This window comes from Ammospiza caudacuta, chromosome 3 (assembly GCF_027887145.1).
Source record: "Ammospiza caudacuta isolate bAmmCau1 chromosome 3, bAmmCau1.pri, whole genome shotgun sequence".
NCBI classification, from domain to species: Eukaryota; Metazoa; Chordata; class Aves; order Passeriformes; family Passerellidae; genus Ammospiza; species Ammospiza caudacuta.
Genome location: NC_080595.1, coordinates 59,251,796 through 59,264,013, shown reverse-complemented (window position 1 = coordinate 59,264,013; position 12,218 = coordinate 59,251,796). Strand labels below are relative to the sequence as shown.

The 12,218-nt window shown below is 38.3% G+C and overlaps 1 protein-coding gene across 1 annotated transcript in view; it reads right to left on the bottom strand.

The window, feature by feature from the left end:
• The window catches only part of SYNE1 (spectrin repeat containing nuclear envelope protein 1), a 280,833-nt gene that overhangs the window by 94,377 nt on the left and 174,238 nt on the right, over positions 1-12,218 (bottom strand). Inside the window, exons 85-91 of the mRNA XM_058801698.1 lie at positions 11,301-11,438; positions 9,861-10,046; positions 9,054-9,176; positions 6,778-6,964; positions 5,378-5,517; positions 1,395-1,589; positions 236-376 (exon numbers count right to left, since the gene is read on the bottom strand). Coding sequence (XP_058657681.1) covers positions 236-376; positions 1,395-1,589; positions 5,378-5,517; positions 6,778-6,964; positions 9,054-9,176; positions 9,861-10,046; positions 11,301-11,438 — 1,110 coding nt within the window. The remainder of the gene's footprint in view (positions 1-235; positions 377-1,394; positions 1,590-5,377; positions 5,518-6,777; positions 6,965-9,053; positions 9,177-9,860; positions 10,047-11,300; positions 11,439-12,218) is intronic.

The following is a 12,218-nucleotide window of genomic DNA, read 5'->3' as shown; positions in this document are numbered from 1 at the left end:
ATTGTCACTTAAAATTTACTTTTAAAAATAATGAATAGCTGTAACACGTGCTTTATACAATTTCAATACCTGTATCCATTTTGAACCAGAACCTGAGGGTTCAGTTTGGTAAGAGGTTGTCTCAGTTCCTTGGAGCTATAGCTAAACATTATTTCAGAGGATTAAATAAACCACCTGAGGAATGGAATCATGTATGTCTGAGATAAAAGCTGAATGAATGCCAAGAGAGAGGTACCTGGTTAACAGAAGCATCTGTATTAGCCACAGGTGAGGGAGAGCGACAGGCAGGTGGAGAAGAAATCTCACTGTTGGTTCCCTCCTCCCCAGACTCCTCAGTGACAGGGGAGAGCAGCGTGTGACAGCGACCAGCAGTCATCTGCCACAGGAAAAGCAACCCCAGAGCACAGGAAGAAAATCAGTTACCTCAGCTGAGGCTTGACTTAGACTGAGATCAAAACAACACATGGCCAGAATTACCCCGACATTAATTAGTCATGCTTCATGCTCCTACATTTACCAGTTTAGAAATCTGTTGAATAAACAGTCTCATTTACTTGTCACGCTTCAGAATGAGAATGCTCTCCCGTACCCTAACTGATTTTAAAAGACAAAGTAGAGCAATCAACTCAATAATAACAAATTCAGCTTTGCCTAAACATCTTCTAATACAATCTCTGCTGCATACAGAAATACTGTGGAGAGCTACAGAATACTGGAGTATTTGTCTCAGTATCCAGGCCCAGCTGGAACAACAGATTTGAAATATAAAATACACACAACGCAGTATTCAAATGTAACCCCCTTCCTTCCCCAATGGTGCTATAGAGGGATAAATCTTGAAGTCTGACACTCAGACAAAAATCCCAGTAGCATCAGCAGAATGTTTGTAATGGGATCCAGTTAGAAACAAACAAAAGCAAAGTCAAACATTGGGCCTCTGGCAGTACTTAGACAGCTTTCATTTCCAGTACACTCATCTGAGAATACAGCAGCATACCATCAATTATCACATCAACATTTTAATGTGTGAAAAGCCTATACACTGCAACAACTAATGAAATCGTATTTATTCTGGTTTTATTTTATTCCTGCAACTCATCAATTTCTTAGCATTTGTACTTGCATGCTGACAGCTACAAAATAAAAAGCACAATATCTGCAAATTATTGCTCACAAATTTCGTGTATTTGTCTGTTAAATAATTTCAGCCTTTATCAACAAGTCTTGAGAACCTGCATAAAGTAAAATACAGAAAAGGGAAGCTGCAACTTGTTTGGTTTGCAGCCATTTCAAAAGGTAGACGTTAGCTGTGGCAATTAGCTGCACAGGGGTGTTGCAAGGCTGCAAGAGGAAGCAGCTCAGATAATGAGTACAGTGACCAAGGCATTGCTTACCATAACCACCGAGGGATGAGTGGCGTGTGCCGGCAGCAGGTCCGAATCCAGCTCCTCCATTCCCTCGGACAGCCCCTCCACTTCTGTCACTGTCAGCAGCATGGTGGCATGTTTTGCTTTCATTGTCAGCATCTTGCACTTGGAATTCAAAGAAGCAATTTGCTCCTGGTATCCTTTGATCTTCTGAGCCAGCTCCTGAGAAAACATTTTTTTCCCCCTAGTGCTGATGCAGCCGGGAAGGGCCACAGGACCGGCAGCATTTCAGCTTCCGCGGCGGAGCGAAGCTGTCTCCTCCCAGCGCAGCCAATACCAAGGCAGCGCTGCCGCTCTGCTGACGAGCAGGATGTCGCCAGCCCAGGGACCCGGCCCGGCGCGTCCGGCCGCGCTGCGACACCGCCGAGCGGAGCAGCGGCCGCCCGGGGCTCCGTGCGCGCCGCGCCGCAGGGACGGACGGACGGACGGCTCACGTTCGCATCCTGCCTGAACCTGAGCCCACCTCTGTGAGCTGCACGCTGCAGCAAAGGGAGCGTCTCTCGCTCTTCCTGCCCTATTTCCCCCCGCCCCCCATCTACTTCCATTTATCTGAGGAAGGTGAAGCTCCCCCGCACAGTGCGTGCCAGGGAAATGAGGTCATGTAGTGGCCACAACTGCAAAAAATGCCCCATTCAGCTCTCACCAGAAAGAATGAATTGTCCAAACAATAACTCACAAGGTCTAACGGGCTCAAAAGTGATAGGAACAATCAGTCACATAATAAGATTAAATGCAGACTGTATTGCTTTTTGTCACTGTTTGGATAAGCTGTATTTTAATCTCGTTTTGGTTTTGTCTAAGTCTACTGAGCTAAAAGTTGAGCTGCACAGGACTGACCCTTCTTTAAAAAGAGACAAGGAAACTAGCATGAAGTAGACTATATTTTAAACTATTGGGGGTTTTATGCTTAGGAAATGGTCTATTTATGGCCAAACACCATCACAAGCTTAAGATTTTTAGACAAGAAAGATGAACAGTGTCTTGTCTTCTCTCCTACCATATACTGTTGTTCCATTCAGTATCCAGTTTCAAAGCTTTCAATTAATATACTTCAAATAAAAAATGGTGTAAGTGTTTCATATTTCTGCTGAAGCTATTGTTCCTGTCTCCCTAGATGCTCAGTAACAAGTTAGAGTTTTGATCTAAGAAGTTAAAACAATTGTATAAGCTTGCCTGCTAAATTGATGATTATTTTTTCAAGTATGTATTTCTGCTTAATTTTATGTCTGCTTTTACTTCTTCAAAACTCACAAGTTTTCAAGGAAAAATAGCAATAGGAGTTGCAAGATATAGTAGGCAGAATAATATATTATTATATATTATATAATATATAATATTATATAATATCTTTTCAAATATATCTTTTCAAAACTAAATAAGACTACTGCTTCATGCTGATAAATTAAAAGACTTTTTTTGGTTGTATGACATTTTCAGTAAGAAAATTCTTCAAAATCACAATTGATTACAAATGAGCGTTCTACACTCATTGCAAGAAGTACCAAGTTAGGAATTAAAACAGCTCAAAGACTGAGAATGACACTTCACTGCTTGAGTTTCAATGGCACCTTGTCACCATCTGTCATGTTAGCAACAAAAGGGCCTCTCTTTGGTGCTCCAGAGCTTTCCTTGGAGACTAAGAAAAGTCTTGATTATAAAACACCAAGCAGAATAGTCAAAAACCAAGCTGCAATCAAATTCAGCCACAAATTTAATGGCAGGCAGCTTGAATAGTTATCTGCTCTTTGGCAAATTCCAGTCATTCACAAATGCTCAATGAATGACATTTCTGAGCCTCAGCAGAAAATTACTGTCATTCAGTATACTCTGTTCCCTCACATTACCAAGAGCAATGACACTTGTGGTATTAGTGTCCAATGCACTGAATATCTAAAATGTCTCTTTCAACTGAAAACAAGGAAGAGTAAGCAAAAATATGACTGAAAAAGAAAATTAAAAATAATAAAGCATCTGATAAAAGCAATGTCCCATGAGGTATTGTATTTTCCATTAAAAAAATTCTCGAGTATGGAGATACTTGCCCACATTCTTCTCTGAAATTCTAAAGAAACACAGGTCAGTAGACATGCTATCTACTTACATACATGCATACTAATACAAACTTCCCAAAAATCAAGATGTAATTTCCTTCTACTTTCTTCCTTCCTCTTATTTTAATTCTAAATATAGCTAATACAAATGTCCCCTTAAGTTCTTTTACATACAGCCTTTAACAGGGGATGTGGTGACTGATATATTTTTAAATTAATAATACATCTAACAAACATCTCAATAGACTTGACTTTTGAAGTAGTCTAATAAGATATGATTCAGAACATTCACTTCATGTTATGCTTTTCCACAGGTATTTAGCAAAGAAAATGTGAGCCAAAAATATGCAAAAAATATGCTTATATGTTCTGGCTGATCCCAGAATGTGCATTATCATAATGCTGCTGTCTTGCTGCAGATGTTCAGGACCATTCTGTCGCAGACATTTTTTTCATAGAAATCTTTCTTTGGGACTTGTTCGTTTTCTGGGAAGCAAGGGCCCCAGAGAGAGAATGTAAACAATTGTTATCAGCTGCTGTAGAATGCAATAGGATGCACCTGTGATTGGTTCATGTTCCATGTGTACAATATTAGAGCCAATCACAGGGCAAGCTCTCTGGAACACAGGGACAGAGAATTCTCTTGTTTTTAGATTCTTTCTATTCTTAGCTTAGCAAACCTCTGCAACTTCTCTCTTTATTCTATTTAGTATAGTTATAATGTATTATATATCATATATCAATAAATCCAGCCTTCTGATCAAGCAACAAGATTCTCGTCCTTTCTCTCACCACCAAGCGACCTCCTCAGGTCGCTGTAATACCACTCCTAGGTACTAAACTTGCTCAAATGTACATGAAATTTCAAGCTGCCCCATTTTTAATTCCTTCCTGCCTGCAGCATATTCCTTCCTCCAGCAATATTACCCTGAATCACTGGTCACTCTCCTGCATTTGCTCTTCCAGAATATTTGAAAATAATAGCATTATCAATTCAATACTAATAAAACCTAACGTGCTTGTATAGACAAATTGCTCTTGAATTTATATGAAATAACACTTGTAACAACTGTATAGAAAATGAGCAACACATGTAACATTAGGCTATATTACACACCAGGAGGGATGGCTTTAATTCAAAGATAAGGAAATGGTGCCATCTGGTGCCAAAAGTGACACACAGAGCTCAGTGGTGCATTTTCTATCCTAGGAATTTCACAACAGACAGGCGGAGGTGAAAGGCGCTCAGGAGGAGCTCTCAAGCCAGCACAGCAAGAAGGCTGCACAGAGACTATTGTGATTTATTCAACTCCTGTCAAACCATGAGTTTGTGGGCCGGACCTGCAACTCCAGAGCACAAAAATCTTCCCTACAAAGATTTTAAAGAAACCTTTGGAGTGAATGGTGCAGACTTCATCCAAATCTATTGTGGGTTTCCTTTGATTCAAGTGTCTTGGTATTCTTTAAAGAATGTGACCGGGATGAAAATGAGCAAGTACTTTAGGAGATACATGCGTATATGTACATGTTCTTTAGGATATACATACGTATATATGGATCACCAAACTAGTTGAGATTAACTGACCAGCTGCTGAACTTTGACTTCTGGGACACTCCTCAGTCAAGTCTTAATGTCAACTGCCTCTTAATTATGCAATGCTTTTGTTTATCATAATGTTGTCTGAGGTTAGGATATATCTAACTGGATAAACAAATGAATTGTCCACACTCTACCAACAGCAGGAGCTCCCTCTCTGGGATTAAGCCTATCTGCTCCACTAGCCTTTAGAAAAATCTGAAAAGCAACTCAGCTATCTTATGACTATTGCTTATGAAAAGTTGTCTGTGTCAGTGAGCTGCCATTGAGCCCAATGTTTTGATGCATTTTGAGTCCCATACCTCATTCCGTGAAATCTGGACCTGGAGTTCCTGGATGTTGCTGGTTGCTATTGGCTTGTCCTGGATCTCGCGATGGGCGCTCTCGATCATCTGCTGCAAATGTTTCATTTCCTGCTCATATTGCTCGTACTGAACCACTGCTTCCTAGAGAAGGGAAAAAAAGATTGAGTGTCCACATGAAAACTAATTTTCACTTAGTCTAAGCATGATAGATCTCCCTCATGAAGTATCTGGCACTCACATCTTGATGAGCAAAGCAGGAGTATAGTCAGGAAAATATATATTATAAATATTGTGAATTGCAATGATTTGAATGGTTTCATTTAATTAAATATTTCCCAAACCCACAGTGCACATAACATGATATTTTAGATTTCTGATGTAAGGTGCTGTAACTTCTGATTCCAACAAGTACCTGAACCAAACACAGCCACAAGAAGATAGCCTTGCTTAGTCTCATGGTTTTGTTATAAAGCATTTTCATCTGCTTTTTCACTTTATGTGTTCATTTGTGACTCTAAGAAAAACTTAGATATTACAGAAAATACAACTGGGAAAGGATTACGAAGATTGACTCAGATAATTATCCTATCAATGTATTATCAGTTCTTTCTATCATAGATGCATAAGCAGTTTGTCTAACCCATTTTTTTAAGTTTTCAGTGTAGCCTTTCTTGCATTTAAGCATCATTAATTATCCTAAATCATCTGTTATCCAACTTGAAGCTTTGTAGTTGCACCCTAGCCTATGGAATATGCTATGTATATTCCTATCATTAAACAGCAGAGGAAAAAAGCTTATTCACTTAATTGGAAATACCTTTTACATATTTAATTATAAATCCAAACAGTCAAACAAAATCTAATTTACTTGTACTTAGCAAAACTTGAAAATACAAATTTAATAGACAACAAATAACTCCAAAATCAGAAAAAGTATATAAACTATAAACAAAGGCATCAAATAACTCCAAAATCAGAAAAAATATATAAACTATAAACAAAGAGAATAAAAATAATTATTTTTATACCACAATTAATTAACTCAATAGTTTTTAAGTAATCTTCAGAAGCAGCTGATGTTATACATTCTATAAATCTTATTAATTGATTATATATAAAATTAACCTGCATTCAATTGTTAATTTTTGTCTAGTTAATCCTAACAGCATTACAAAAATCATTGCAATATCTGGGAGACAACTTAGGGGAGAGTCTGATGAATAAATCAACAATTAACGTGGTCATGAATATTAAAGTCAGGAATAACAGACTAGTGGGGAAACTCCTAACGGTGCTACAGAACAGAGGAGTGCACAGAGATATGAAATTCTAGCTTTCAGCACAATTTGTGTGCTGCTGTTCAAGTTCCTCTGAGGGCTGGTGGGATGGGGCTGCACTTGCCTGCATGATGTTGCACTGCTGGATGGCTGTGTGCTGCAGGCGGCTGGCCTCCTCCTGCAGCCGCAGCGCGCTGTGGCACAGGGGCAGGCTGGTGACCACCTCCTCTGGGATCCTCAGGGCACTCTGGCACTCCTGCACTGCCTGGACCTTCGGCTTCAGGGACTCCATCTCAGACAGCAGATGCTACAAACAAAGTCAGTGCCACAATAAACCAATTTTTTTCAGAACTCCCAGAGCATTTCGTGCAGCCAAAGAAAAATGATGGTACAATCAAGCAACAATAGAAAAAAAATATTATCTATTTTTTAAATTGCATATACTTAGAAACACTTTCTCTGGAGTTGCTCATTGTGAAGTGAGAATAATGATTATATAAGCAAAAAGCCCATATACTAGATATAAGAATAATAAATTTAAAAAGCATAGTTGTATCTAAGTGTCCAAGTAAAAAAAGTATTTCTATTAACAGATTTGAGAAAATAGATTTACCAATTCCACAAATCGAAGCAGCACAAGAGTAGTTTATATATACTTATATCTCAGTGTTAAAATCTGAGTGGAACTCCTTGCTGTGACATAGAAGCACATTTTCAAAACTGCACATGAAACCCATTGTATTCAAAGCTTTCCTTAGACATTACAAGCCATGGCTGAAAATGTTGCTTAAAATTCAAAAGGCAATCAAATAGAAAGGAACAGAGCTACACAGAAACCTTTTTCTTTGAATATTCACAAGCTGTATGCCTTTGTGAATAGTGCCTATTCCATACAAGATGTCCATTCAAGCTATCTGTTCATATGCATGAGAAGGGTCTAAGTGCAATGGTTGAAAAATAGATTTGATCACCGTTATTTTTATCTACACTGAGGAGTTTAATGTATGTACAGATATAGAAAAAAAAAAGAAAAAGAAAAAAATGGAAAAGGCAAAGTTGATAATAAGGGCCTTAGCACATTAGAAAAATATTTTAGATTCAATAGATATAAATCAGCTGGACAATGAGGCAAACAGGGATAGAGAATTTGGTTATCTCCCTTCCCCTATACCACATCAGAATGAGAGCTAAGTGGGTCTGAAGTGCATACTGATGAGAGGATTGTGGTTTGGTTTTTATTTTTGCAGTTTCCTGACATATGGTGGATAATCTAACCAGAGTTTTGGTATAATGAGCTATTCCTCAGGCAGCACAGGTGGGGTTCCACTGTGTCAGACCCCATACTGCTGGCAAAGGGCATCTTTATTGTTCAATCAGCACCCAGAGGCACCCTGGGGGCTGTGTGCCAGCCAGGCCCTTTCCCCTCCCTGGTCTGGTAAAACAGGTGGGCAGGGGCTACAGCCCCTTTCTGTACAAAAGAAAGTTGTATTGTGAGATCTGCTAGAGCCAGGACAAAGAACATGCACAAAACCCAGTGTAACCTCCATGTTCCCTTCTTCTTATGGCGGGTGATGTGTTTCACTTACACTCTTCAAGGCTACATTCTGAAATCTGTTTGCAAGTGCCCAGACTAAAGACTGCGTATTTTAATGAAAAGGAAAAGCTGTGCAAATTTACTGTCCTTCCATATGTTTTTCTGCAGATTTTTATCCTACAGTGAACCTGCTGACATCCAGTTTTCACTGGCAGACTGAGACAGTTAAATCTCCATAGTAGTTTGCAGAAAGAAACACATCTTGAGAAACTCAGAAAGCTATAACTTGCCTTATTTCTCCTGTTAAGAGACTAAGACCAAAACGAACAAACTGACAAACCTCCATAGCAGATCAAATGCAATAAAGAAAGCCACAATATCTTATGGAGGTTAATTCAACTGAGCATACAAAAATGTAACTGGACTTAAGGAAACCTGAATTGTCTCCTAGTGCTCCAGATTACTATTGGAGAAGCGGGCAACAAACTATATCATTGCATCTCTATCTGTAAAATAATGATAATAATATTGACTTCCTTCTGAAATACTTTAAGAACCTCTTGACCATAAACACTAGATAAGAATTGGGCTTTATAACAAATATGGATTAAATGGGTTGGATGCACAGTCCTCAGAACTGTATCAGTCTAAGAAGGGGCTCATAAAGAATTATACTTCAACCATTCTTTCTGAGGGAATCATTCTTCTCACTCTATCCCTTATTTCCTTGGCAGTAATTTGGGACTACGCTCTGAAACAGTGACACACCGAAGAAACACAAAAAGCAGTCTCATTGACACTCATTATCCTTTATGCAAGATCACATTACTCAAACGTTAACTTTGAGGTCCTGGTCTTTTACCTGTCTGTGAGAAAGTTGCTCTTTCAAGCTCAAATGCCCAAGCTCTGGAGATGTCAGTGTGGCTTGGGCTTGCTCCAAAGCAGTCTGTAGGGCTCTCAGCTCAATTTCAAATTTCTTCATATCCTATAACACATTTGATTCAGGGATAAGTAGGAGGAAAAATAGAAATCACTATAAGTATATCTGTCTGGATTTTGCAGGTACATCCACCTTACATACAGTGCAAAAAGCAATTCATAGTTTTGACAGTTAATTTTAAATGTCTAATATATTAGATAAAAATACCAGTCATGTGACAGTCTAGAAAAAGGGATTGCAAAGGCAGAGTTATTTTTGAAGTACTGCAATCTTAAATGCAGCATATACTTTATAAAGCTGAAAAAGCATATTCATTCTTTTCATTGCACTCCTTTGAAGGCCCTACACTATGGAATTCTGATTTGGTCCAGTACTGATCTAAATTAATAAATTTAGAGATCATTTAAGAGAAGAATAAAGGAAATAGCAGAACCTAAGTGTCAACAAGTACATTTCTCAAGTATCTAAACATAGCTGCTCAGTGCTATTGAGACACACCATTACCCCAGATATATTCATCCAGAAAGGGCACTGCAGAAATCTTGTGCCCATCTGAATCAGCACCTGAAGGCAGCATCTCAAACAGTGCAAGACACTTGGCTTTAGGCAACAAAATCATGCCCTGTACGGACCACAGATTATCTTCACTGCTAATAATCTCAGTACAGTAGTATAATGCACACATCCCCCTAGATGCCAGATAGCATTAGAAAACCGGCTTTCATTTACCTTGGCAGCATCTTGGAGGTTTGGTAGCTGCACTTTGATAACTTGCTGCAGTTCCTCTGTCCGCCGCCCCAGTTCCAGCACTTGCTGTGACATCCCTTCAGTACAGTAGATACTTGCCAGGTAATCAATCCTCTCGCTCATGGCCTCAAGATCACCATGAATCTCTCCAGACTCATCAAGAATGCTCTAGATGGAGATACAGACAAATTGAATGTCAGGTTTGAGACTCAATGACACATATCTTTTAAGTATATTGTTCTGCAAACTCTTTAATCTGTACACATTCATGAGCCTATGATTAAGTTCCACTGATTTCCTGTTAGGCCTAGGCAATGCACTTTGTTCTGAAGATCTGCTGAAATGCTTCAGCTTATAGAGACTGGGAAACAAAAGATTAAGTAATGAAGCTTCAGCAGCTGTACTTACCAACACATTAATTTTATTGTTTTGCTACACACACTTGTGTGTAAAAATATAATATATGCAATCTATGGAGAAGATTTGTCCTGGAAGCCTCATATACCTAACAGAAAGTAGCAGAAAGCACTTGGGTGCAGTGCTATAGCAGGGCAGGAGTTGTTAATGCTGCCTAAAAAAATCACTGCTTTGTGTGGGATGGCATTGGTTAAGCCTGTATCCTCAGATTTTGAAGCAGGGAAAAAGCCATAGCAGAAATTCTATCTCCAGCTTTCCTCATGCTAAATTGCCTGGAAGCTCCGATTCAGAATACAAAGTGTGACATGGTACCCTGCACTTACGTACAAGAATGCAGCTGACAATTAAGTAATGTATATATAACATTGGTATTAGTGATACATTATTATGATGCCTTGATTTCTTTCACACAGTCATGTAACACCAGGCAAGCTTGAACCTCATCAAAACGTTCCACTGATCTCACACACACATTCCACACATAGACACACACAGAACAAATTGCACAATTACAGGGACAGCAAATTAATCTGATGTGAAATGTTCAGAAGAGATTGGAAGAAACTCTTCCATTAGATATCAGTTTGAGAATATTTGGTATAAAACTTTTAGAAGAGAACAAAGTCTATTCCAGTTTAGCATAATGGGGAAAGAAAAGCCCAAACTGAAAATTGTCTTTGATTAACTAAAGCTTTACAGTACGAGCTGCAATAATGTGCTTGGTGTGATAGAATAACAGTATGCAGACACACTATTCAGCCAAAAGTCTCTATGAAACCAAACTACTTGAATAACATGAAGAACAACTTTGAATCACATGCTTTTATTCTACAACATATCTTTATTTCAGTTTTCAAAACAATTGTCCAAAACCAATGAATCATTTTTAAGGCTTGGGAGAACAGCCAAAGAAATCTAGCCCTTTAGGAGGAAGTAGAACTCCATTGCTTTGAAAATAATTTCAAATATACACTGACTTTTAAATGTCATAGCTCACAGAATCACCTGGTAGGCTTTAAACTGATCACGAAGCTGAGAGGAAGAATTCCATGTTATACTACCATGCACTAGGATATTTGCTTTCTCAATCCATTTCAATATGAACTCCAGCATCTCATTGTATTCTTCCAAGTGTGAAGCAGCCTGGATGAAAGAAAAATTTGCTTAAGCCTAAATTGTAATTTTGTACAATTCTGGAAGGACGAAAAGACTAATTTTATTTCCTTCACTGTTTTAACCTGGGGATAATTTTAACAACTTTTCCTTCCTGTATTATATAAGTAATTTTCTCATGTATTTATGGAATTAAAATAGGTACGTTTTCAGTAGTAAGATTATGTGTTTTGGGGGAAAAAAGGCACTATAAGAATGTAGGTCACACTGTGAGAGTCCATTGATGCTCAAATATATCCCTAGAGGGTTCACTCCCTGTGCATATTTCAGCCTCACATGTAAGTTCCAAAATACCTCCTCTTTCAGTTTGTAGCTCAATTTCTTATTTTGATATGTCTCTTTCCATTACATTTATTTTTTTACAGTCCACTTTGTCCATTCAGTCTGCCATATTCCCAAAAAAAGAAATGTTGCACAATTTCAAAATACAGGACAAAAGTTCTTCTTTCGGATGAACACAATTTCTATTTAGCAAAGTACTCATAAGCTCCAATTTTATTTTCAGCAGGAGTAATTTCATTGATCTTCATGAATTTCCTCCTTATAAAGAATGGATCAAATCCGAGGTGACAAAACTGCATTTGCAAGCAGTATCAATACCTATCATTTTTTATGATAAGTGGATCTTTTGATGCTGAACAAAAATATCCTAATGTTAAATCCCTTTACCAAGTACCTTTGACTGAGTTTTTAATTTGAAAATAATTTTCTATCTCTTCTTAAAAAGAATTTTTCAGAGAAAACTGAAAA